Source organism: Balaenoptera ricei, chromosome 17 (assembly GCF_028023285.1).
Source record: "Balaenoptera ricei isolate mBalRic1 chromosome 17, mBalRic1.hap2, whole genome shotgun sequence".
In the NCBI taxonomy this organism is placed as follows: Eukaryota; Metazoa; Chordata; class Mammalia; order Artiodactyla; family Balaenopteridae; genus Balaenoptera; species Balaenoptera ricei.
Window position 1 is genome coordinate 93,126 of NC_082655.1, and position 24,461 is coordinate 117,586.

General features: G+C 49.9%; 1 protein-coding gene across 8 annotated transcripts; it reads left to right on the top strand.

Annotated features, from left to right (window-relative positions):
• On the top strand, positions 1 to 24,396 carry LOC132351813 (zinc finger protein 250-like). 8 transcript variants are annotated; one of them, XM_059901849.1, is made up of 8 exons: positions 68 to 4,878; positions 5,529 to 5,783; positions 5,956 to 6,050; positions 6,275 to 6,401; positions 6,508 to 6,621; positions 8,302 to 8,364; positions 16,769 to 18,001; positions 24,054 to 24,396. In XM_059901849.1, exons 3-8 carry the CDS (start codon positions 6,009 to 6,011, stop codon positions 24,065 to 24,067), a joined length of 1,593 nt encoding a protein of 530 aa, XP_059757832.1. In that variant the 5' UTR covers positions 68 to 4,878; positions 5,529 to 5,783; positions 5,956 to 6,008; the 3' UTR covers positions 24,068 to 24,396. The 8 variants fall into 8 exon arrangements, with proteins under 8 accessions (XP_059757827.1, XP_059757826.1, XP_059757831.1 ...); XM_059901843.1 differs by lacking the exons at positions 68 to 4,878; positions 24,054 to 24,396 and adding an exon at positions 9 to 58 and having other exon boundaries at positions 16,769 to 18,446; XM_059901841.1 differs by lacking the exon at positions 24,054 to 24,396 and having other exon boundaries at positions 69 to 4,878; positions 16,769 to 18,446.
• Positions 24,397 to 24,461: the final 65 nt, after the last annotated feature.

Here is a 24,461-nt window from a genome sequence, read left to right on the forward strand (position 1 = left end):
CCTTTGTCTGAGTGAGGTGCGGGCGGTCGCATCTGCGCGTGAGACTGCGGCGGGGACGGTGAGTCGGGGCGCGGGCAGCACCGGGAGCCTCTGCCCGCGCGGCGGGGGGGCCGGGACCCTCCACGCGGCCGGGCGCTTCCCACGCGCGCCCCCTGCCCTCTCCAGGCGCACTCCGAGCCCCCGCCCCACTCTCGCCTCCGCCGGGCCCTCCCCGCCCCGCTCCCGCGAACGGCGAGCCCTGCCCAGCGGGTGGTCCTCGACTCCGCGAGCTCCAGCTTCTCGCGGCGCCCGGGGGCGGGCCGGGGTCGCGGGACCGCTGTCCGCGGGGGTCGCACTCAGCGTCCCGGCGGCCTTGGCGTCTCTCTGGGAAAAGTGCTTCCTCCCGAGTTCCCCTCCCGCCTCCATTTTCCATCGAGGCTCGTTTCCCGGTTACTTTGTAAAAGCCCTTTTTCGTGAGCGCGACCAGCCTTTCCCAGAGTCCGCGGGTGTCTGCCTGCTGGAAGCTTGCCGGGGCGCTTCAGCGGGAGACGGCGTGCCGCCTTTTCAGCCGAGCCCTCGGTGTGCGCTGCCCTTGGCGTTTCCTTTCTCATCAGCTCGGTTCTTTAACCTACGTGTCTTCTCAAATTGTCATTTGACTCCGGTTATGGTGTTTTCTTCCGTTTTGAGATGGAAGATTTCGAGTGTTTAATGGTCAGATATTTACCCTCGAGGCTTTTGGCTTTGTGCTGTGTTTTAAAGGGCTTTCCCTATTCCAAGATTAGTTTTTAAATAAACTCTTGTTTTTCTCTGGTACTTGTGAAATGTTGGCTCCATCTGGAATCATGTTGGTGTGGGGCAAGTTGGGAATCCAGCTTCAGTGTTGTCTCTAAATCCTGATATTTCTGACACAACCTACTGAATAATTCATTTCTCCATTGATTTGGAAAACCACCTTTGTCACGAGTTAAGTTCTCGAGTCTTGGGCCCATTTCTGGGATTCATGGTGCTTTGATGTGCAAAGGTTTTGATTTTCATGCAGCAGATCTGTGGATCTCTGCCCCCCAGACTTTATTCAAGTTCTTTTTATGATGTTATTTTTAAATTTATCTCTTATTCATTCATTAGCCGAACGCTTTCAGTATATGATATTAAATGATCTCATTTTTTTTCTGTCTTTTTTTTGTTTTTTGTCGTATTTTTTTAATCTCTGCTTTTGCTTAGCTTTCTGGGAGATAAGTTGAGCCTTGTGCAAAGATCTAAGTTTAGACCCCTTGTCCAAGTGCCGGTTACTGGACCATCTTCCCCGGGATCCGTTTGTTTATCGACGTGGCCCTGCTCTCCCCCTTCTAGTCCAGGCCAGCTTGGCTCTCGGCACCACGGCTTTGTGGATACAGTGGGCAGAATTAGCATCACATTTCTCAGGTTTATTTTAACCTTGTTTCTTGTTGCCATCTGTGAATAGAACCTTTTTCCCTGTGTATTTTCTGACTCCGTGTTGCTGGGGTGTAGGAAGGCTGTCCACGTGGATGCATGTTTGTGATCATTTACTTCCGAAGGTTGCAGGGTTGTGCTTTGGGCTTACGGGGTGGCTCAGAAGTGCCTCTTTGGAAGGCGATTCCACCCTGGTGGGTGGGGCTCCGTGGAGATGAAGAAAGAGGGGGCAGGCCTTCCAGCAGGAAAACCTGGGGGTGAGGACGGTGAGGATGAGGGGGGAGACTCTGGGAGCCTCCCACCCCAGACCAGGGACTGGGAGTGTGCCTGTCATGCCTGTCACTGTGGGCGGGGTCTTTGGAAGAAAGGCTCTTTTACATCAAGATCATCAGCAGTTCCAGCAAGAGCGATAAGTTACTAAAGCTTAGCTTACAAAACCAAATAATAACAAACGTTAAGTTCTGAGCTCTTTGCGTCTCTGCAGTCCCTTAGTCACCACCCGAGCCAGACCTCACTCGGCAGAGTCTCACTGCAGTGTGACCACTGCTGCAGAGAATATTGGCCTGTTCTGGTTTGTTTGGGTTATTCCCTGGTGGGAGTTGCAAAAAACGAAATTCCTGCATCTGAAGAATGACAGTGACCCGTGGGTGGGTGGGTCACTGTTGCGGGCACCCCTGGGGCGGGTGCTTTTTGTACTTGCCGCTGTGTTGGGGGCGGCATGGCCTCCTTAGGCAGCTCCTCAGAGCCAGTTCTGACCCTTGGTGGTGGTGATTTCGGCTCTGGGGACAATCTAAACAGGACTTGTCCTGCCCACCTGTTCGCCCTTCTTGATGCCTGGAGCTCCGGGCATCGAGGTGGGGGTGGCCTGGTAAAAGCCAGGTTCAGTGCCCAGGTGGCTCTCTTGTCCTCCCTGTGGTGTCGGTTAGCGGCCTGCAGTGTTTTTTGCACGTCTTTGCATCTGGCACAGACTCGTTCCAGGAGACCCAGACCTTATCTACCAAAGTGCAAGTAAAGAAAAATGAAAAACTAGTTAGTACCAGTTTTTAAATTTGTTTTCTTTATTTTTTATCAGGATGTAAGTGTCTTATTCCATTTGGGTTGCTATAGCAAAGCACCACACACTGGGCAGCCTGTAAAACAACAGACATTGATTTCTCACAGTGCAGAGGCCGGATGTCCGAGGTCAGGGGGCCAGCAGGGGCGGGTGAGGCCCTCTTCCTGGCTGCAGACTTCTGTGTCCTCACGTGGAGGAAGGGGCAAGGGAGCTCTGTGAGGTCTCTTATCAGGGGGACTCCACCTTCATGACCGAAGCACTCCCAAAGGCCCCACCTCATAACACTCTCACATTGGGCATTAGGATTTCAACACATACATATACATTTGGGGGACACAGGCCTTCAGAGCAGAGCAACAGGCATACTTCACGATACGCTTTTTCCCTTTGGCAGTTTGCAGAGGTCATCCTAGGCAGAGGTCTTTTGCTTTCGTGCTTCTCTGGGACTCACCGCAGGTGGGAATCTTGTCGCCTTCTCCCTCTCCACCCCTCCGTGCCTCAGGCCTGTTGGCCGCTGGGTTTGAGTTAATCCCCTCGGGTGACTGCCGCTTAGTCAAGCGCTCTCACCTGAGAGGAGGTGTGTCTCTCTGTCTTACCGGTGTGGACAAGGGCTCACACCCCGTCGCGCCCCTGAGGTCATTGTTTGTGAAACAGGAGCATCGTGGACACACGCCGTATCCCGTGCTTTTGCTGACCCGTCTGGCCACCGGGCGCAGCCTGAATCTTGGTCTTAGCAGGTGCCGGACTGGTGTGTGGAAGGACTGTGGCTTTGGCAGCAGCACCATCCTGGAGCCTGCTTCTGAAACCCCATGACTCACATGGGATTCGAACTCGTGGGCCGAGACTCGAACTCACTGTCTTTTAATTGAAACCACACACCTAGGCTCAGGACTTACTGAAGCTCAGGTTCTGTATGTCAGCGGTCCCCAACCTTTTTGGCCCCAGGGACCGGTTTCGTGGAAGACAGTTTTTCCACGGACGGGGTAGGGGGGGATGGTTCAGGCGGTCATGCAGGCGATGGGGAGCAGCAGGTGAAGCTTCGCTTGCCCGCCACTCACCTCCTGCGCTGCGGCCCGGTCCGGTACCTGTCCGCGGCCTGGGGGTTGGGGACCCCTGCTCTATGTCTCAGCGCAGAAGGAATTCATAGTAAGAGGCTAAGTGATAGGTGAGAAGTGGAATTATTTAGAGAGGTACACATTCCTTAGAATGTGGTCCGTCTCAAAAGGCGAGAGTGGCCCTGAAATACGGGAATATGGGGTGGTTACTTTTTATGGGCTGGGTAATTTCATAGGCTAACAAGTAGGAGGATTATTCCAGCTTTTTCAGGGGAAGGGCAGGGGCCTCGGAACTGTGGGGCCTGTGGGTGTGTCATTTAGCTGATGTATTACAATGAGCATATAATGAGGCTCTGGGGGGCGAGTCTTCCACCATCTTGGGCGTAGTTGGTTCTAACCAGTTTTTGTCATATCTGACGTCTGTGTTATTCTTTAAGGATTGTGCTCTGCCCCCTCCCCTCCTGGTTTCACCTCCCTCCCGGGAGGGCGTGCACTGCCTAAGGGTGTATCTGCTGCACCTAAATATACCAGGTGACTTTCTCACCTGAGAAAGAGCGTACGGGAAACTCCGCTTCCCCATTGCTGCTGGCAGCAGATGTTCCCCGGGCACTTGTTGCTGTTGTGAGGGTGGAGTGTGGTCTCATTGCTCCTGTAATTTCATACACTTTTTCAGCAAACATTGAGCCACTGGCTGCTCTGCTGGGACAGGAAGGGGGGTGTGAGAGCGATGAGGCAGAGGACCCCAAGGGGGCTCAGGAGGGGCCTCAGCGAGAGGGTGACATGGCCAAGCACCAGCCGAGGGGCGGGAGCCACCCCAGCCAAGGCGAGGCCCGGGCAGGGCTGGGCAGCCTCAGGAACGGTGTGGGGGCAGGGTGGGGGTGGCCTTGGAGCCGAGAACAGTCACTGCGTTCCCATGGGGGGGCAGGACAGGACGGTGCTGCCGCGGGCCCAGGTTCTGGATCATATGCAGCTGCCAGATCAGCTGGGGCAGAACCGGGTGGAGGGCGGGGTCGGTGTTTGATGTTAATTGTCTGAGGTGCTAGAGGACACCCACGTGGAGATGCCCGGTGGGGGGAAGGAGGTCACCAGTTCAGCACACCAAAGGGAGCCCCTGGGCTCCACTGGACATTCAGGCCTGTGCAGCGGGAAGCAGCTCAGGTCACAGACACGGGCTCGGGCAGGAGCTGGCCTGGCCCAAGGCCTCGTGGCCGGCCACCAGCACCCACTGGGGAGGCTGTGAATGGGGCGCCTGTGGGTGCTCATTATTGGGTCCTGGCCCAGGTATGGTCAGCCCGTAGTGCAAATGACTGTCCACCTCTGCTGGGTTCCCAGAGGACCAGAGCTGTGCCGTTAACAAAGGTCGGTATCCGTTTTCGGGTGAATTCTGGGGTACTTTTATTCACTCCTTGAATTCTAATCGAAGACTCCGGTTGGAATTCTAATTACAGTCGTGTTGCCTTTACACGCACAGACACGCGTGCGCGCACACGTTTTGGGGGAATGGGCCTTTCTGGTGGACGGAGGGGTGGGCAGTGAGGGCCATCCTCTCTCTCCGCCACGGCTCCTGCTCCCCAGAGGCGGCCGCGGTCACGAGTTCAGTGTGTATTTTCCTGAAAGTTGTGTGTGTAAACGTACTCATCCACGGGACGCTTTACCAAGAGCGTGAGGTGGTGGCTCCCTGACTTGCTCCCCCAGAGGCCCACAGCATGAGGCGAAGCGTCCTGCTTGGTGAGGTGCCTGCCTGAGGGCTTGACCTCATTCTTGCGTCGCTTTTCCCCGAGCAATCTGCCTGCTGGGCTTCTGTGTCCCTGTTGCGGACCCGCCTCGGCCTCCAGATGATGTCAGCCCCATCGCCCTGCCAGGAGAGCTCTTGGTCCCCCCTTCTGTCTGGCAGTTGGGGTGTGACAGATAGCTTACTTGGCCTGGCATTTCCCCAGAACCTGCCCACCCTCGGGCCTCCCTGTCAGGTGCTGAAACCAAATCCCTGGGTCACTCTGGACTCCCACCAGAACCCGACCCCCGCTGGAGCCGCCACCGGGGCAGGACCAGGCGCGGCCAGGGCATCGGTGGGCCCACAGGAGGGCTGTGGTCAAGCCAGGCATGCAGGGCCTGGCATGGGGTCCCCACAGGAGCGCGGCCCTGGCAGGACTGTCCACGCCCAGCATCTCTGGAGGCAGCCAGGCCCGGTGCCTCCCTGGATGACAGCTTGGCTCCTGTGAGGACGCGCTCACCCGGGCCTGTGCGCGCACTGCAGGCCGTGCCAGGTGAGCTGGGCAGACGGCCCACTGCCCTAGGGGCGCACGGCGTCCCCAGGTGTCTCAGGTGGGACCTTCCTGGGCCCGAGAGCTCGGGGTCCATCTGTGCGGCTCTGGGACTGGAGTCAGAGTTCACGGGGGGCCCGGCTGGGCCTGTCATGTGCTCCCTGCTCTTCCTCAGTCCCACAGGCTCCTCCGATTTCCATCTTCCTCAGAGACCCCAGGGACCAGGTGATGGCAGCGGCCAGGCTCCTACCGCCACCGGCGGTGCCCCAGGTGAGTTGCCCCGAGGCCTGCGCAGCACCCCTGCCTTGCTCACAGTCGGCCCACGCCTGGGGCTCCTGGTGGCAGCCTGAACATCACTGCCTCCTGAATGCTGTGGCCCCTCCTGTCACTGCCCCCGCATCCCTGGGCGTATCCCCACACCCCCATGCTGCTTGCACCCACCTCGTCTCGGACGGAGACACTCAGTCGACCTGCAGCAGCCCCTGTCATTCCAGGCCAAGGTGACCTTCGAGGACGTAGCCGTGCTCCTCTCCCAGGAGGAGTGGGACCGCCTGGGCCCTGCTCAGCGGGGCCTCTACCGACATGTGATGATGGAAACCTATGGGAACGTGGTCTCCGTGGGTAAGGCCCCTCTGCAGGCCTCGTCTGTCTGTGTGCTCGGCCCAGGGCGGGTTAGGGTGCTCACGGATGCTGTGTAGACAAAAGGCCTTTCCCTCCCCGTGAGCAGGAATTCCAGGATCCAAGCCCGAGGTGATCTCGCAGCTGGAGCGAGGAGAGGAGCCGTGGGTCCTGGACAAACAGGGAAATGAGGGGCACAGGGGCCTGGGCATTGGCCGCTCAGGTGAGTGGGGAGCCACCTTCCTGCACCAAGGGCTGAGCACCTGCGGGTGCTGATGGGAGGTGGCCGGAGTGGCTTCCTCCTGGGGTCTGATTTGGCAGGGACCCTGCGGGCAGGCGGGGCCGAGCAGGCAGAGGCCCAGGGCAGGGAGTGAGCACAGAGGCAAGTGCAGCCTGGTGGTGGGTTGGGCGCAGGCAGAGTGGGGAGAGCACCCATGGGGACCGGGCCCCTGCCAGGTCCCCGTTCTGATGGGACATCCAGTGTTTGAGGGATACCTGATTGGTTTAGGGAAGGAGGAGGCACCCTAAGTGTAGAAGGGAAGTTTCTTAACCTGGTAGGTAGTGGGGCTGGAGCTGTTTGCGATGAGGAGCCCACCATCCACAGCCACGTGGCGCTGTCCGGGCGTCCCACCCAAAATAAGGCAAGACAGACGAAACACAACAACGAAGTTGAAGCTATAGAACTGGAAAGAAATCACTGAAAATCATATGGTTTTCTCTTGTAAGATTGATTAGAATTCACAAGAGAGTTTGCTAGGTACAAAATCAGTTTTATTTCTATGTATCAGCACCAAAGGTATGATTTTTTTTTCCAGTTTTACTGAGATATAATTGACATAACATTACAAGTTTAAGGTGTAGAACATAATGATTTGACTTAAATATATTGTGAAATAATAACCACAGTAAGTTTAGGTCACATCCACCATCTCATATAGGTACAACAGCAAGAGAGAAAAAAATTCTTTAAAGATGTGATATTCTTAAAGGTAGCATTTACCGCAGCATCAGAGAGGTGAGGTATCCAGTAGTTAACCTAGCAGACGAAGTACCAGACGTTTATGGAGGAAAGTGTAGAAGGGGGGGTGCCGGCAGAGGCGTCCAGTCCTGAGGGCAGTGGCCAGCAGTTGCTTTAGGGCGGGGTGGGGGTGGGCGACATCCAGCGAAGGACGAGGACAGGAGTCTCAGGGAACCTCAGCCAGCCTGCCCTGCAGGACGCGGCCCCTCTGGCTGTGAGGACAGCACGGCACCAATCCCATGGCTGCTCCACTCCAGGGTCTCTGGGTGCTGTGTGGAGGGGCACCAGGTGTTACGGACAGCCCGCCTCTTACTGACCTGCAGAATCAGGTATCCTCAGAGGAGCAGTGACTTCGCTGGACCCGGAGGAATGCGATTTTCCAGGGAATGTAGAAAAGGCACAGCATCATGTTGAGCATATCTTTGACTGCAGCTGCAGGGGGCAAGAAAACAGCTGCCCCCAACCAGACCTGGGTCCCTGGTGGACCAGCTGTGGTTTCACCTGATGGAGGTTTTAGACGAGTGCCCTTCAGATCTGATGCCAAAGAGACCGCCGTTCTCCAAGAGCATGGCGGGCTGGAGAGAGAAGCTTTCGCACAGAAGCACCCGCTCACTCTGCCCCCCATCCACAGGCCCCAGAGGACGGGGTCTGAGAGATGAGGGGTGTGCACAGAGCAGGAGCTGCCTGCTGCAGCCCGGGCCCCCACCATGTGCCTCAGCCTCGCCCGGCGGCTCCTCAAAGGGAGAAGCGTGTGCACCTGCCCGGCCCTGCTGTCTCTAACCCAATGAATTGCACTTTCGTCTTGTAACAGGAAGTGAGAGGATTTTCCACTCTTGGGAGAGGCGTTGGTTTTGTTGTCCCTTCAACTCTCTGTTCCTTTTGCAGACAACTTCACGTGTGACCACAAGACAGCTTGTGTGCAGCAAGACAGCACGTCCTGTCCCTGGGGTAAGTGTGTGTCTCATCTTCTTTTTGATCCAGTACAATCCCTGACGTGTTTGTGCTCGTGTTCACGAGAACACGAGGAGATTCCCAGGCTGCTCTGATGTAGAACATGTGTTTTCATTACACAACACACACAATCTCTACAGAATGCCGGCGGGGGGCGGGGGCGGTTAATTAAAAAATTGGTTTCAGTGGACTTGCTTTTTCCCCTTTATTTGTCTTGTTGCTACTGTACACTTGAAACAACGATGAAGCTGCCATCCTGAGAGTGTGGGGCAAGAGGCAGCCCATCCCCGCATTCCTGGCAGCCTGGGTCTGTTGTGCGCTGTGTTTGTGCCATGGGTAATGGAGGGAGTTACCTCCTGAAATGTTAATTTATTCTTCACCGTTAAAGTCATCTTTCTTGTCTTGTTAGTCTGGCATCAGGCCAGAAGCCACCCATTCAGGAAGCTTCAAACATTAGAAGTGATACTTTTCCACGCAAATGAGTAATTATTTCTTTGACCTACCAGCTTTACTCTGTGATGATGAGGCTTATAAGTCAAAAAAAAGGAACTAAAACTTGTTTTCCGCTTAAAAAAAAACATAGTACAAGTTTTTAAGAACATGTAAAAATCTTATTAAACAGATGACAGTGAATTCAGATATTTAAATGAAGAACCTATGGAATACTGTTGCCATTTATCAGTACAGTGCACACTTAATAAATAAATTGCTCTGAAGAGAATAAAATATGAAGAAACACCCAATAAGAAAAATGGGCACAAAACTTGAACAGGTTCTAATAGAAGAGAACCAAAGGAGAGGCCAGATGAGAAGGTGGCGGCCACCTACAAGCCAACAGAAGAGGCCTCAGGATGAAATCTACCTTGCTGGCACCTTGATCTTGGGCTTCCCAGCCTCCTGTTGTTTAAGCCCCCCAGTCTAGGATATTTTGTTAGGATACCAAGCCAACTAAGATAACCACCAGGATCCCTGCCCTCTGATCCCTGGTATACGTGCCCTGCGTAATCCCCAGGACTGTGGTTATGTGTTTTATGATTAGGTTATGTTAAATGGCACTGTTGCCTTTAAGGAACAGAGAATGCTCCAAATCTGGGTCTAGAGCTCAGAGACAAGTCAAATTCAAAGCAGGAGGAGGGAATTCCCTGGCAGGCCAATGGTTAGGACTCAGCACTTTCACTGCCTTGGCCCAGGTTCAATCCCTGGTCAGGGAACTAAGATCCCACAAGCTGCTCTGTGTGGCCAAAAATAAATGTATTAATTTAAAAAAAAATGTTTTAAAGCAGGAGATGGATATGATGCATCATTGCTGCCTTAAAGATGCAGGTAGGAGGTAGGAGCAGAGAGTGACTCCCAGGCGGCATCCAGCAAGGAAACGGTCACCTCGGCCCTGCAGCTCCAAGGAGCCAAATGTTGCCAACAATAAAAAAGAGCTGAGAAGTGGATTTATCCCCTGAGCTTTCACACAAGATTTCAGACCGGCTGACACTTTATCTCAGCCTTGTGATACCCTGAGCAGAGAACCCATCCCCACCATGCAGAATTGTGGCCTACAGAACTGTAAGCTAATAAATACAGTTCCCAGTGCTCACACAAGGCTGGGAACACTGTCGCTTCCCACCAGCAAGAGTGGAAAACCTTGTAACTCACAAGGCATCATCAGGTAGAGTACTGAGTAGGGTCTTGCCTCGCTAATGGGGGTTGGGGGGAATAACCTTAAACACTGCTCTGGTCAGACTGAACAGAGTTGAAAGGCAAGAACCATACAATTTCCAAGTAACATAGCCACGTATTAGAACAAAGCTCAATAATGTTTATAAAAATACGGAAGTATCCAGCACCAAGCAAGGGGAAATCCATGATGTCCAGCATCTAATGAAAAATTACCAGAGATACAAAGAAGCAAGAAAATACAACCATGATTAGAAGAAAAACCAGTCAAGTGAAACTGACCAGAAATGACAGGGATGATAGAATTGGGAGATAAGGATATTAAAACAGAATAAATTCCATATGTTCAGGGAGCTACAGGAAATAGTGTATTAGGTAGAGACATGGAAGATTAATTTTTTTAAAACCCAAATCTAATTTCTAAAGATGAAAACAACGATGAGATGAAAAATTCACTGGGTAAAATTAGTGGCAGATTAAACATTGCAGAAGAAAAGATTAGTGAACTTGAAAACAAAGGCATGGAAACTTTTGAAAAGGAAACAGGACAAAGGCTAAAAAAGATTGAAGAATGTCGGTGAGCTGTGGGAGAACCTGAAATAGCCTGATATATATCATTGATGGGAACAAAGCAGGAAAAATATTTGAAGAATTGACAGTTGAAGTTTTTCCAAATTTGATGAAAACTATAAACTCAGAAATCTAAGAAGCTCAAGGGACCCTATGCATAAGAAACATGAATAAAATTACACTAAACCACATCATGATTAAATGTTGACAACTGGTGACAAAGAGAACATTTTAAAGGCAGCCAGAGAAAAAGACACATCACATGGAGAGAAGCAGGGGCCAAAGGCAGACTGACAGACTGAAGACTCATGCTGTGAACCCTGAGACAACCACTAAAATAGCCCAGAGTTATAGCTGAGAAGACAGCAAAGGAGATAAGATAGAATCATGAAAAATACCTAACTTTTTAGAAAGAAGAAAAAGAAGAGGGAACAAACAACAGGGTGTATAGTGGCTGGTCCAGGGTAACCACTGCTTCCCTGCACTACTGACTGCTCCATAGTGGTGCACACAAAGCATGCTGTTGTATTGGCCGGCTCAGGCTGCCATAACAAAATGCCACTGATCGGGTCCTTAAACATCAGAAATTTACTTCTCACAGTTCTAGAGGCTGGAAGTCCAAAATCAAGGTACCGGCTGATTTGGTTTCTGGCGAGGGCTCTGCTCTCTTCCTGACTTGTAAGCAGCCACTTTGTCTTCCTTCCTTCCTTCCTCCCTCCCTCCCTCCCTCCCTCCCTTCCTTCCTTTTCTTTTCTTTCTTTTTTTCCTTCCTTCCCTTCCCTTCCTTCCTTTCTTTCTTTCTCTCTCGCTCTCTTTCCTTCTCTCTTTCCTTCTTTCCTTCCTTCCTTCCTTTCTTTCCTTCCTTCCTTCCTTTCCTTCCTTCCTTCCTTCCTTCCTTCCCTTTCTTTCAATATTTATTTATTTATTTGCAACAGGTCTTAGTTGTGGCTTGCCAGCTCCTTGGTTGCAGCTTGCCAGCTCCTTAGTTGCAGCACATGGGCTCCTTAGTTGTGACATGTGAACTCTTAGTTGTGGCATGCATGTGGGATCTAGTTCCCTGACCAGGGATTGAACCCAGGCCCCCTGCATTGGGAACGTGGAGTCTTATCCACTGTGCAGGCGGCCACGTTCTTGCTGTGTGTTCACTTGACTCTCTGTGCCTGCGGAGACATAAGGACACTATTCTCATCACTGCGGCCTGCCCTGATGACCTCAACTAGCCCTAAGCACTTTCCAAAGGCCCCACCTCCAAATACCATCACACTGGGGGTTAGGGCTTCAGAATACGAATTTGGGAGAACACAAATTTTCAGTCCTTAACAACTTCCCTGTTCCTTCTTTCCCAATTTTATGATACTGTCCTAAGTTTTATATATGTTGTAAACCCACAATATGCAACTACTGTTTTTGCTTTAGACGGTTGTCTTTTAGAGTGACTTAGAAAACTTTTTCATAGTCTTTTATATTTACCTTCATTTTAACCATTTCCAAAAACCGTCATTTCTTTGTGCAATTCCAAGTTTCTGTCAGGTATATTTTTTCCCCATGAAGATCCTTTAACAGTAATGTGGATTTCATGGTTGGGAACTCTCTCCATTGGGTTTTTTCTTTTCAAAAAATTATCTTTTTTTTTGGAAGGTATTTTTTGCTGGGCACAGAGTTGTAAATTGACAAGTGTTTTCCTCTCAGCACTTGAAGGATGTCCGTGCATTGTCTTCTGACGTGATGAAGGTTTCTGATGACGAGTCTGCTGTATTTCTTACATTGGTTCCTCTGTGTTCTCTGTGGTTTTTTTCCCTGTAGCTGCCTCTAAGATTTTCTCCTTCTCTTTGGTTTTTAGGAGTTTGAATAGGAAACATGTTTGTGTTTCTCTGATCTTGGATCTGTGTTTTGATATCATCTGTTATTGTTGGAAAAATCCCAGCCATTATCCTTTCAGATGTTTTACTTCCTTGTCCTCTGTCTTCTCCTGGGATTCTAACGACGTGCAAGTTGGTCTGTTCAGTATTGACCCACAGCTCTGTTCAGTGTTGTTTTTATTGTTTACTGTTCATTTTCCTCTTTGTGGTTCAGTTTGAATAATTTCTGTTGACCTATTTGCAAGCTCCCTGGTCGTTTCCTCAACTGAGTTGAGTCTACTGACGAGCACATCAAAGGCATCCTTTACCTCTGTCGCTGTGTCTTGTGTCTGATGGTGCAGGTTGTTCCAACACACGGGTCACCTCTGAGCCTGGCGTATTGCCGCTTAGTGTGTGTGTGTGTGTGTGCACGCATGTGCGCGCACTCACACACCCTTTTCTTTTTTGGTATCTCTTACTTTTTTATTGAATGTCAGCCATCACTCATGGGACAGCGAAAGAGGTAAACTGTCTGTCTGGAAACACAGCCTCTCCTGCTCAACTGTTAGTGAGGAAGGCAGAGTCAGTTCAGTCAGGAGCTGGGCTGGGTTCTTTTGTGCCCATAGTTGCCTTCAGGGCGCCACCAGATTCAGGTTCCACAGGCACTTCCTTGTGCAGGGCGGGGGCGCTCAGTCTCCCGTGTGCTTCTGTACCGCAGAGGCTTGCTCCACCCGCAACAGCCTGCTGTGGCTTGTTGCTCAGCGCTTGTTAGACTTGGGGAAGCGGGGATGGAACAACCCCTGCTGTCCTGGTCCGTCCTTGGGCTCAGCCCTCCCCCAGCTGAAGGAGGTTCTAACTGTCTGGGCCCAGGGTCGTTTCCGGCCCCTTCCCCACCCCCACCCCCCAAGCACAGGATAGTCTTCCCTTCCCCCAGCCATGATTTTCATCTGTCCCCAGAGTGTCAAGTTTGCTTACCCTCCCCCAGTGACTCACACTTTTGTTCCGTAGAGAAGGCTCCCCCCTCTTTCAGACCTGAACCCCCAAGGGAGCCTCCCTGTGGTACTACCCCCAGGGGAGGTCCATAGAGATGCGCCCTTGTGTCCATGCTCCCAGGGGCTCTTTGTCAATTTGTTAATGTTTTAGCTGGAGTCTCTGAGCCGCTTGTGTGGTGGCCCTGCCTTCCATCTTCCTCTCACCCCTCCCTTCAGCCATGGGCCATCCCACGCACCTGTCTTTCCCTAGATTTCGGGTCAGTTGGTTATTACTGTGACATTAGTTCTGTGATGGATTCAGAAAAGTTAAGATTTTGTAGATTGTCTAGCTTTTTCTTGCTGTCGGGATGGAAGAGATGCTCTTTCCAGGTTTCTAGCCCCTGGGGGAAGGCCGTTAACAAAATGACATAATAATACGTGTTGTCTTAAATAATATAATAACGACATTAATGGTAGAAGAACATGGGAATCACAGCTGGATTGGTCAGTGCAGTCACGAGACTTTGCCAAATTGAGATTGTGTTCTTCTGAGGGTCCCGGGGAGGAGCCGTCACTGCCTCCGATGAAGAGGCAGTGCTTGGAAGCAGAGGGCGGTGACTGTTTGGCAACAGGAACAAGGGCTTGGACACTGGGGTTGGAAGAGGAAGAGAAGAACAGAAGAGGGACTTCCCTGGTGGTCCAGTGGTTAAGACTCCGTGCTTCCAATGCAGTGGATGCAGGTTTGATCCCTGGCCAGGGAACTAAGATCCCACATGGCACATGGTGCAGCCAAAAAAAAAAAAAAAGGGAATCAGAAGAGAGACGTGGGTCCTGAAGGCCCCCAGCTGCAGGAGGGAGGAGCCAAGTTCCGTTTTGAACTTTTGACATGGATGTGCTGGTGGGCCCTCCAGATGAAGAGGTCTGGCTGCAGGCAGAACACCCACCTGAGCCCTGGAGAGCAGTGTGGGTGGGGAAGCCAGGATGTCCCCGTGTCGGGGGCAGCTGAAGCTCGGGGTGGGACCCCAGCCTCTACACCACTGTGGGGGCCCCTCTCCCTCAGTGTGACTTCTTTAAGGAACCCTGGGTAAGTCTTCCCAGCCCTGCTCCTGCCTCTTGCGAGATGACCCTCTGCTGAGGGTTTGCTGCAGTCGGGCTGCCTCCATCCTTTTTTTTTTTTTTTTTTTTAATGTTTTTTGGGGTTTTTTAAAATAAATTTATTTATGTTTATTTTTGACTGTGTTGGGTCTTCGTTGCTGCCCACGGGCTTTCTCTAGTTGCGGTGAGCCGGGGCTACTCTTCGTTGCGGTGCGCGGGCTTCTCGTTGCGGTGGCTTCTCTTGTTGTGGAGCACAGGGTCTAGGCACACGGGCTTCAGTAGTTGTGGCGTACGGGCTTAGTTGCTCCGCGGCATGTGGGATCTTCCCGGACCAGGGCTGGAACCCGTGTCCCCTGCATTGGCAGGCGGATTCTCAACCACTGCGCCACCAGGGAAGCCCCTGCCTCCATCCTTTTGCAAGAAGTATTAGCATTTGGTATGTCTAAGTCCCTCCAAGGTAACCATTTCCTGGATGTCACAAGACATCACAGGTCAAATCAAGCACATGTTGACCCTGTTGGCACAAATCTCTTTCCAAACACTTCAGTCAAAGTCTATCTTAGAAGCTCCCTTGCTTGGTGGAGGGACTGCTTGGGTTCCGAGCCCATTATTTTCCAAGGGTCCTGGTTGGGGTTTGAGGGAGCCCGTTGCACAGCACCTGTCTTCTCAAACCAAGTTCTGAATGAATTAAAAAGTAAAGCTTATATCTCAATAATGCTGTTACCACCAAAAAAGAAAGAAAAGAAAAGCTGATGGGACTTGAAAATATTCTTACTACAGAAAAAGCACAGTTCGGTGACAACGTGCCTGGTTGCCATTCAGTATGCTTCCTAATCAGAAACTCCAGAAAGACCTTTAACCACCAGATTCAGGCAGGGAGGGGCTTCTGTGTCTTCACCGTGAAGCAGAATGCAGGTCCCCTGAGCTGAGAAGGCCCGGAGGAGGGGAGGGAGAGGCAGGCACCACGGGCACGCACGTTGGTGCCATTCTAGCTCGTGATCTCCTGGTGTTTCTGGGATAGCATTTGTCAGTCTGCTTTCCCCAAGGGCTGCCGGCCCTGGCACCTGTCAGAGGCCGCAGGAGTGTCCTTGTGTGGCGAGGGAGTGAGAGTTCCCTCCTCGGATCTTCCTCGGCCCCCAGGGCTTCTCACTCCGGCATGTCCCTCAGCAACCGCCTTTTTTGGTTTTTTTTGTTTTTTTTTTTTTTAAGTAGTCCTTTTAAATTTTATTTATTTATTTATGGCTGTGTTGGGTCTTCGTTTCTGTGCGAGTGCTTTCTCTAGTTGTGGCGAGCAGGGGCCACTCTTCATTGCAGTGCGCGGGCCTCTCACTATCGCGGCCTCTCTTGTTGCGGAGCACAGGCTCCAGACGCGCAGGCTCAGTAGATGTGGCTCACGGGCCCAGCTGCTTCGCAGTATGTGGGGTCTTCCCAGACCAGGGCTCAAACCCGTGTCCCCCGCATTGGCAGGCAGATTCTCAACCACTGCGCCACCAGGGAAGCCCGCGACCACCGTTTTTAGCACTGTCCCCAGCGATGCCTTTGGGAAGCTAGAGGCAGCAGCACAGTGGGTGCTGAGATGGGCACTGGGAGGGTCGTGGGAGGACTGGTTCCATCCTGTCCCATGTCTTGTGCTGTCACAGCCCTGCCGCAGGCCAACTTCACCTGCTGAGTGTCCTTGATGAACATGACTCTGAGCAGGCCATCCTCCGAGACAGTCCTGTCCCCTGGTGACGTCAACTCAGTGGCTCTGTCTCCGAGATTTAAAAAAATGTCCTTGGCACCCCTTGCTCCGCCCACTCAGCCTACAGAGCCCCTGACCTGACTGTAGAAACATCCCCTGGCGTTCTCTGCCATCCTCACTGACGCCTGAAAGGCCTGTCTTGTCCCCCAGGGAGCAGTCTGCTGGACACGCACGCAGCGCTCACGCATCTCCCTAGCAGCCCCCTTCCCACCCCCCACGGTCATAGGTGTGGTCCTGCCTCGATCCCACCTCCGATGGCCTCTGGATACTCCAGGGAGGGCGAGGCTGGGGTGGCAGTGGGCTCTGACCTCGTGTGCCCCTCACAGGGGCCCTCGGACTGGAGCCGGCCCTTCTGTCCAGCCACACTGTCGGCCTGGGCACCTTTTGTGTCACCTGCTGGTGGCTTCTCAGCCGTGGGCATTCAGGGTCCTCCCTGCTCCAGTGAAGCGCCTTCAGGGTGGCAATTGCTCTGCAGTTTCAAGTGGGTTAACACACTCACTTTGGTTTTGTTGTTTCAGGATGTGAAAACAAGGAGCAGGACCAGAACAGAGACTTGAGTCTGAGACCGCTCACTTCAGAGGAAATATCGATGATTCTGAGGAAAACACCTGCCGAGTGGAGCGATCAGGGAAGCTACGAACCCGAGGAGAGCTTCTGTCTGAGTCCCAGCCACGCTGGCCCCCCTGAAGGCCGGGCCTTGAGTCAGGGCATGCCTGTTGCTCAGCGACCATCCGTTCCTGGCGGGGAGAGACCCTACCGGTGCGTGGAGTGTGGGAAGTGCTTTGGGCGGAGCTCCCACCTCCTCCAGCACCAGAGGACCCACACTGGGGAGAGGCCCTACGTGTGTGGCGTGTGCGGCAAGGCCTTCAGCCAGAGCTCGGTCCTCAGCAAGCACAGGAGGATCCACACGGGCGAGAAGCCCTACGCGTGTCACGAATGTGGAAAGGCCTTTCGAGTGAGCTCAGATCTTGCTCAGCATCACAAGATACACACGGGGGAGAAGCCACACGAGTGTCTCGAGTGTCGCAAGGCCTTCACGCAGCTCTCCCACCTCCTCCAGCACCAGCGCATCCACACCGGGGAGAGGCCCTACGTGTGCGGCGTGTGCGGGAAGGCCTTCAACCACAGCACTGTGCTGCGCAGCCACCGGCGGGTGCACACCGGGGAGAAGCCGCACGCGTGCGCAGAGTGTGGCCGTGCCTTCAGCGTGAAGAGGACGCTGCTCCAGCACCAGCGGGTGCACACCGGGGAGAAGCCCTACGCCTGTGGTGAGTGTGGCCGCGCCTTCAGCGACCGCTCCGTCCTCATCCAGCACCACAGCGTGCACACGGGCGAGAAGCCCTATGAGTGCAGCGAGTGTGGCAAGGCCTTCCGGCACCGCTCCACCCTCCTGAACCACGAACGCATCCACACCGAGGAGAAGCCCTATGGCTGTTACGCATGCGGCAAGGCCTTCGTGCAGCACTCCCACCTGACCCAACACCAGCGGGTCCACACTGGCGAAAAGCCTTACGTGTGCGGCGAGTGTGGCCACGCCTTCAGTGCCCGCAGGTCCCTGGTCCAGCACCAGCGGGTCCACACGGGCGAGAGGCCATTCCGCTGTGCACAGTGCGACAAGGCCTTCAGCCTGAAGGCCACGCTGATCGTGCACCTGAGGACCCACACAGGCGAGAGGCCCTACGAGTGTAGCCGCTGTGGCAAGGCCTTCAGCCAGTACTCAGTGCTCGTGCAGCACCAACGCATCCACACAGGTGAGAGGCCCTATGAATGTGGGGAGTGTGGTCGCGCCTTTAACCAGCACGGCCACCTGATCCAGCACCAGAAGGTACACAGGAAGCTGTGACCTTGGCCGCACACGAAGCTGCACTCGGGAACTTGGGCACCCAGCCCCAGGAAGCCTCCAGTCCAAGGGAGGTGCCCGTCAGCATCACCAAGTGTCACTGAGAAACTCAAGGGAAGCACTGACATGGCTCTGGAAGAACTTCAGAGGATGCCTCATTTGTTTCTCTCAACTTCTTGAGGTTACATTGCAGAGTAATTACACAATTGTAGAGAATTTTGGTGAAGACAGTTAAAATTCATTATTTAACATTAGTTTATTAGAAGTGAGGAAGTAAAGGAAGTTACAGCATAAGGATTACTGTCACAGTAAAACTTCCTCACATTCCAAATAAAGGTTTTTTTCTTAGAACGTTATATGCCTTTCCTAAATTCAATGACTGTTCTGATTATTGCACTTAAAATTAGAATGTTGGACTATATTTTCAGTATTCTGTTAAGCACTACAATGCTGTGTGGATAAAATGATATAAAAAAGATTGTCACCAAGTGTCATAATGTATTATGGCTGAAAATCCTGTGTGTGTGGAACCACTTGTTTTGTATGAAAACCGGGTGGTGGGGCAGGGGCGGGACTCTAAAGATTAATTAGTGAGAAATGATGTAATTTAGAAAACCCTTTATCTAGTCCTTTAACTTTTCAAGATCAGAAGGGATGTCCTAACTTACTTATTAGTGAAGATTCAACTCAAGAATGGATCTTTTCCTCAAAACCTGTGCACGGAAATCATGGGATGTCTTGGGCTTCTGGGCCCATGTAGGCTTAGGAGGCCTCTTCGCACTCAGAGCCCAGACCTCACAGCTGCTACACCACATGGGTGCCTCTTTATACACTATGGTGTTTCCCAAAAATAGTGTTACTAAAAAGACAGTTCTTTCTTTGGCACATACTTTTAAAACAAAATTCTCAAATAGCTTTTTGTTTACTCTTTCTTTCTATTCCTATGAGGGTTTTCTTTCATTTTTTACTCCTAGTTCCAAGAGAGTCTAGCATTCATTGTCGTATACTGTGATTAATATCTAGTTTATTCATAATTTGTAAAAGTTTTTTTCTCTCTATTGAGAACATACCAGCTTCTCAGGAAAAATTAAGGACCAGAGTGTTGATCCTTTTCTTTTTCTTTTTTTTTTTTTTTTTTTTTGGCTGTGTTGGGTCTTCGTTGCTGCACGTGTGCTCTTCTCTAGTTGTGGTGCATGGGCTTCTCATTGCAGTGGCTTCTCATTGCAGAGCACAGGCACCAGGTGCACAGACTTCAGTAGTTGTGGCACATGGGCTCAGTAGCTGTAGCTCTTGGGCTCTACAGCACAGGCTCAGTAGTTGTGGCACACGGGCTTCGTTGCTCCACAGCATGTGGGATCTTCCCGGACCAGGGCTCGAACCCATGTCCGCTGCATTGGCAGGTGGATTCTTAACCACTGCGCCACCAGGGAAGTCCTAGAGTGTTGATCCTTACGTCCATAGCAATCATCACTGATGCAGGTGAAAGCTTGTTTGCCCCTCTCTGCAGACACTGCTGAGAGGAGCTTACATCACTCAGGTGTAACATGAGAGAGGAACTGAGATCACAGGAAAGATACCAAACTTTTTGACTCAGTCCATGACTGGCATCTGACTCCCAGTGCTACTCAGAGCTAAGCCTACCACTACTCCTCAGGACACAATTCCTAATCATGTGGAAGTTAGAGTAAGAAACAGTCATGTTCCAAGACAAGGCTGCCCACTCTCACCACCTCTATTCAACATAGTACTGGAAGTCCTCGCCACAGCAATCAGACAAGAAAAAGAAAGAAAAGGCATCCAAATTGGAAGGGAAGAGGTAAAGTTGCCATTATTTGCAGATGATGTGAATACTATTGGGTGGGCCAAAATGTTCATTCAGCTCTTTCTTTAAGATGGCTCAGTAGCCATCTTAAATGAACTTTTAATGAAGTTTTAACTTCATTAAAAACAATTTTGTTAGACTGTATGTGACAGCTGTCATATCAGTGTGCATTTAAAAAAAGACTTGTATCAAAAGTCTTGAATTTCTGTGTAGCCATTTTAATATCAAAGATGGAAGAAAAAGAGCAACATTTTCAGCATATTATGCTTTATTATTTCAAAAAAGGCAAAAACGCAACCTAAATGCAAAAAAGATTTGTGCAGTGTATGGAGAAGGTGCTGTGATGGACTGAACGTGTCAAAAGTGGTTTGCGGGCTTCCCTGGTGGTGCAGTGGTTGAGAATCTGCCTGCCAATGCAGGGGACACGGGTTCGAGCCCTGGTCTGGGAAGATCCCACATGCCGCGGAGCAACAAAGCCCGTGAGCCACAACGACTGAGCCTGCGCGTCTGGAGCCTGTGCTCCGCAACAAGAGAGGCTGCGACAGTGAGAGGCCCGCGCACCGCGATGAAGAGTGGCCCCCGCTCGCCACAACTAGAGAAAGCCTGCAACACAGAAACAAAGACCCAAGACAGTCAAAAATAAATAAATAAATAAATAAATATTTTTTTAAAAAAAAAGTGGTTTGCGAAGTCTTGTACTGGAGATTTCTCACTGGACGATGCTCCATGGTTGGGTAGACCAGTTGAAGTTGATAGCGATCAAACAGAGAACATTAACTGAGAACAATCAACATTATACCACACAGGAGATAGCCAACATACTCAAAATATCCAAATCAAGCGCTGAAAATCACTTGAACCAGCTTGGTTATGTTCATCACTTTGATGTTTGCGTTCCACATAAGTTAAGCGGAGAAAACCTTCTTGACCGTGTTTCCCATGCGCTTCTCCACTTAAACATAATGAAAATGTTCCATTTTTAAAACAAATTGTGATGGGTGATTGAAAAGTGGATACTGTACAATAATGTGAAATGGAAGAGATCATGGGGCAAGAGAAATGAACCATCACCAATCACACCAAAGGCCAGTCTTCATCCAAAGAAGGTGATGTTGTGTATATGGATTGGAAGGGGGTCCTCTATTATGAGCTCCTTCTGGAAAACCAAACGATTAATTCCAACAAGTACTGATCCCCATTAGACCAAATGAAAGCAGCACTCATCGAAAAGCGTCTGGAATTAGTCAACAGAAAACGCATAATCTTCCATCAGGATAACGCGAGACCACATATTTCTTTGATGACCAGGCAAAAACTATTACAGCTTGGCTGGGAAGTTCTGATTCATCCACCATATTCACCAGACATTGCACCTTTGGATTTCCATTTATTTAGGTTTTTACAAAATTCTCTTAATGGAAACAATTTCAACTCCCTGGAACACTGTAAAAGGCACCTGGAACAGTTCTTTGCTCAAAAAGTTTTGGGGGAGCTTCCCTGGTGGTGCAGTGGTTGAAGAATCCGCCTGCCAATGCAGGGGACACGGTTCAAGCCCTGGTCCGGGAAGATCCCGCATGCCATGGAGCAACTAGGCCTGTGCGCCACAACTAGTGAGCCTGCGCTCTAGAGCCCGGGAGCCACTACTGAGCCTGCATGCCACAACTACTGAAGCCCACACGCCTAGAGCCCGTGCTCTGCAACAAGAGAAGCCACCACAATGAGAAGACTGCGCACCACAACAAAGAGTAGCCCCTGCTCGCCGCAACTAGAGAAAGCCCGCGTGCAGCAACAAAGACCCAACACAGCCAAAGGTAAATAAATTAAATAAATTTATTTTAAAAAAAAGTTTTGGGAAGATGGAATTACGAAGTTGCCTGAAAAATGGCAGAAGGTAGAACAAAAGAGTGAATACGTTGTTCAATAAAGTTCTTGGTGAAAATGAAAAATGTGTCTTTTATTTTTACTTAAAAGCCAAAGGCACTTTTTCACCAACTGAATATATAGAAGATCCTAAAGACTCCACACAAAAACTTCTAGAACTGATAATCCTAAAATTCATATGGAACCATAAAATACCCAGAATTGCCAAAGAAATCCTGAGGAAAAAGAACAAAGCAGGGGACTTCCCTGGTGGCGCAGTGGTTAAGAATCCGTCTGCCAATGCAGGGGACACAAGTTCCAGCAACGAAGACCCAATGCAGCCAAAAATAAATTAATAAATTAATTTATTAAAAAAAACAAAGCAGGAAGCATAACCGTCCCAGATTTGAGACAATACTATTGGATTGGCCAAAAAGTTCGTTCGGGTTTTTCTGTAACATCTTACGGAAAAACCTGAACTTTTTGGCCAACTCAGTACAAAGCTACAGTAATCAAAACTGTGGTATTGGCACAAAAAACCAACAAATGAGTCAATGGAACAGAATATCCCAGAAATAGGCCCACACACCCATGGTCAATTAATCTTTGACAAAGGAGGCAAGAATATACAGTGGTAAAAAAAACTCTCTTCAGCAAGTGGTGTTGGGAAAGTTGGATGCACATATATCATTGAAGTTAGAACACTCTCACCATAAACAAAAATAAACTCAAAATGGCTTAAAGTCTTAAACATAAGACATGACACCATAAAACTCGTGGAAGAGAACATAGGCAAAACATTCCCTGACAAATCGTACCTGAGGCAGTCTCCCAAGGAAATAGAAATAAAAACAAAAATAAACAAATGGGACCTAATCAAACTTACAAACTTTTGCACAGCAAAGGAAACCATAAGCAAAACAAAAAGACAACATACAGAGTGGGAGAAAATGTTTACAAACAATCAACTGACAAGGGCTTAATTTCTAAAATGTACAAACAGCTCAAACAACTCAACAACAACAAAACAAATAACCCAGTTAAAAAGTGGGCAGAAAACCTAAACAGACACTTCTTCAAAGAGGAAATACAGATGGCCAACAGCCACGTGAAAAAATGCACAACATCGCCAATTATTAGAGAAATGCAAATCAAAACTACAATGAGGTACCACCTCACACCAGTCAGAATGGCCATCATTAAAAAGTCTACAAATAACAAATACTGGAGAGGGTGTGGAGAAAAGGGAACCCTCCTACACTGTTGGTGGGAATGTAAACTGGTACAACCACTATGGAGAACAGTATGGAGATTCCTCAGAAAATTAAACATAGAATTATCATATGATCCAGCAATCCTACTCCTGGGAATATATACAGACAAAACTCTAATCCAAAAAGATACATGTACCCCTATGCTCATAGCAGCACTATTCACAATAGCCAAAACATGGAAGCAACCTAAATGTCCATTGACAGATGAATGGATAAAGATGGGGTCTATTTATACAATGGAATACTACTCTGCCATAAAAAAGAACAAAATAATGCCATTAGCAGCAGCAATGGATGCAACTAGAGATTATCATACTAAGTGAAGTAAGTCATAAAGAAAAAGACAAATACCATATGATATCACTTATGTGTGGAATCTAAAATATGACACAAATGAACCTATTTTTGAAACAGAATCTTGGACATAGAGAACAGACTATCGGTTGCCAAGGGGGAGGGGGTTGGGGAGGGATGGAGTGGGAGGTTGAGGTTAGCAGATGGAAGCTTTTATATATATTGTTAATGTTTAATGGATAAACAACAAGGATCTACTGTATAGCACAGAGAATTATATTCAATATCATATGATAAACCATAATGGAAAAGAATATTTTAAAAAAGAGTATATATATGTATAACTGAATCACTTTGCTGCACAGCAGAAATTAACACAACGTTGTTAATCAACTATATTTCAATTAAAAATATATATTGATTTTTTAAAAAAGAAAAAAAAACTAATGCTCTTGGAAAAAAAAAAAGAAATGGTCATTTTGTAGTCAAGATGAAAATAAGAGGTCAGGTAATTTCAATGTACAGAGATGTTTATTTGGAAAGACCCTCTATCACAGGACAACTTGAGTTACACAGTGCAAATCATTCTGATTGCTAAATCCTCCAAGTAAGTTAGGGTTTTGGGGGAAATCGTTCCAAAATGTATAGTTTGTTTTCCCACCTTGCCAAATGAAGTGCACTTACTCTGTCATTCTGCCTTTTCTTGCTCTCAGCTGCACTGACCTGAGTGGCAAGCTGCAGTGCGCCCCTCTCCCTGGGAAGGAGCCTGGAACATGCATTTTTGCCACTTGCCTCTCCAAGGAGCAGGAGTAGCACATGACCTGCTGGGACCTAAGGGCAGTCTGCCCTTTTTGGAAGTCGCGTCAGAGGCTGGAATGACCTTTGGGGTCCCCCTCACCCTGGTAACACCATTCTCAGCCATTATCTCCCACCTCTGACTTGTCAGCAGCATTCATACTTACTTTGGATTTTTTTTTTTTTAGTTTGAAGTCTTTATATTTTATGTATTTAAATCTTTCTATTATTTCTCCTTACAGCTACCAAAAATCTGATGCTTAGTTCTCTTCAAATTTTCTATTATTTGGAAAATATTTTAGACCACCTAGAATTTGGTGTACTGT

Bases quoted from the DNA above. Each gene is read 5' to 3' on its own strand.
- LOC132351813 (XM_059901844.1), top strand. From the start codon at position 6,009: ATGGCAGCGGCCAGGCTCCTACCGCCACCGGCGGTGCCCCAG. The intron at 6,051-6,274 runs GTGAGTTGCCCC...CTGTCATTCCAG, and splicing joins CGCCACCGGCGGTGCCCCAG to GCCAAGGTGACCTTCGAGGA. The intron at 8,365-16,768 runs GTAAGTGTGTGT...TTGTTGTTTCAG, and splicing joins CAGCACGTCCTGTCCCTGGG to GATGTGAAAACAAGGAGCAG.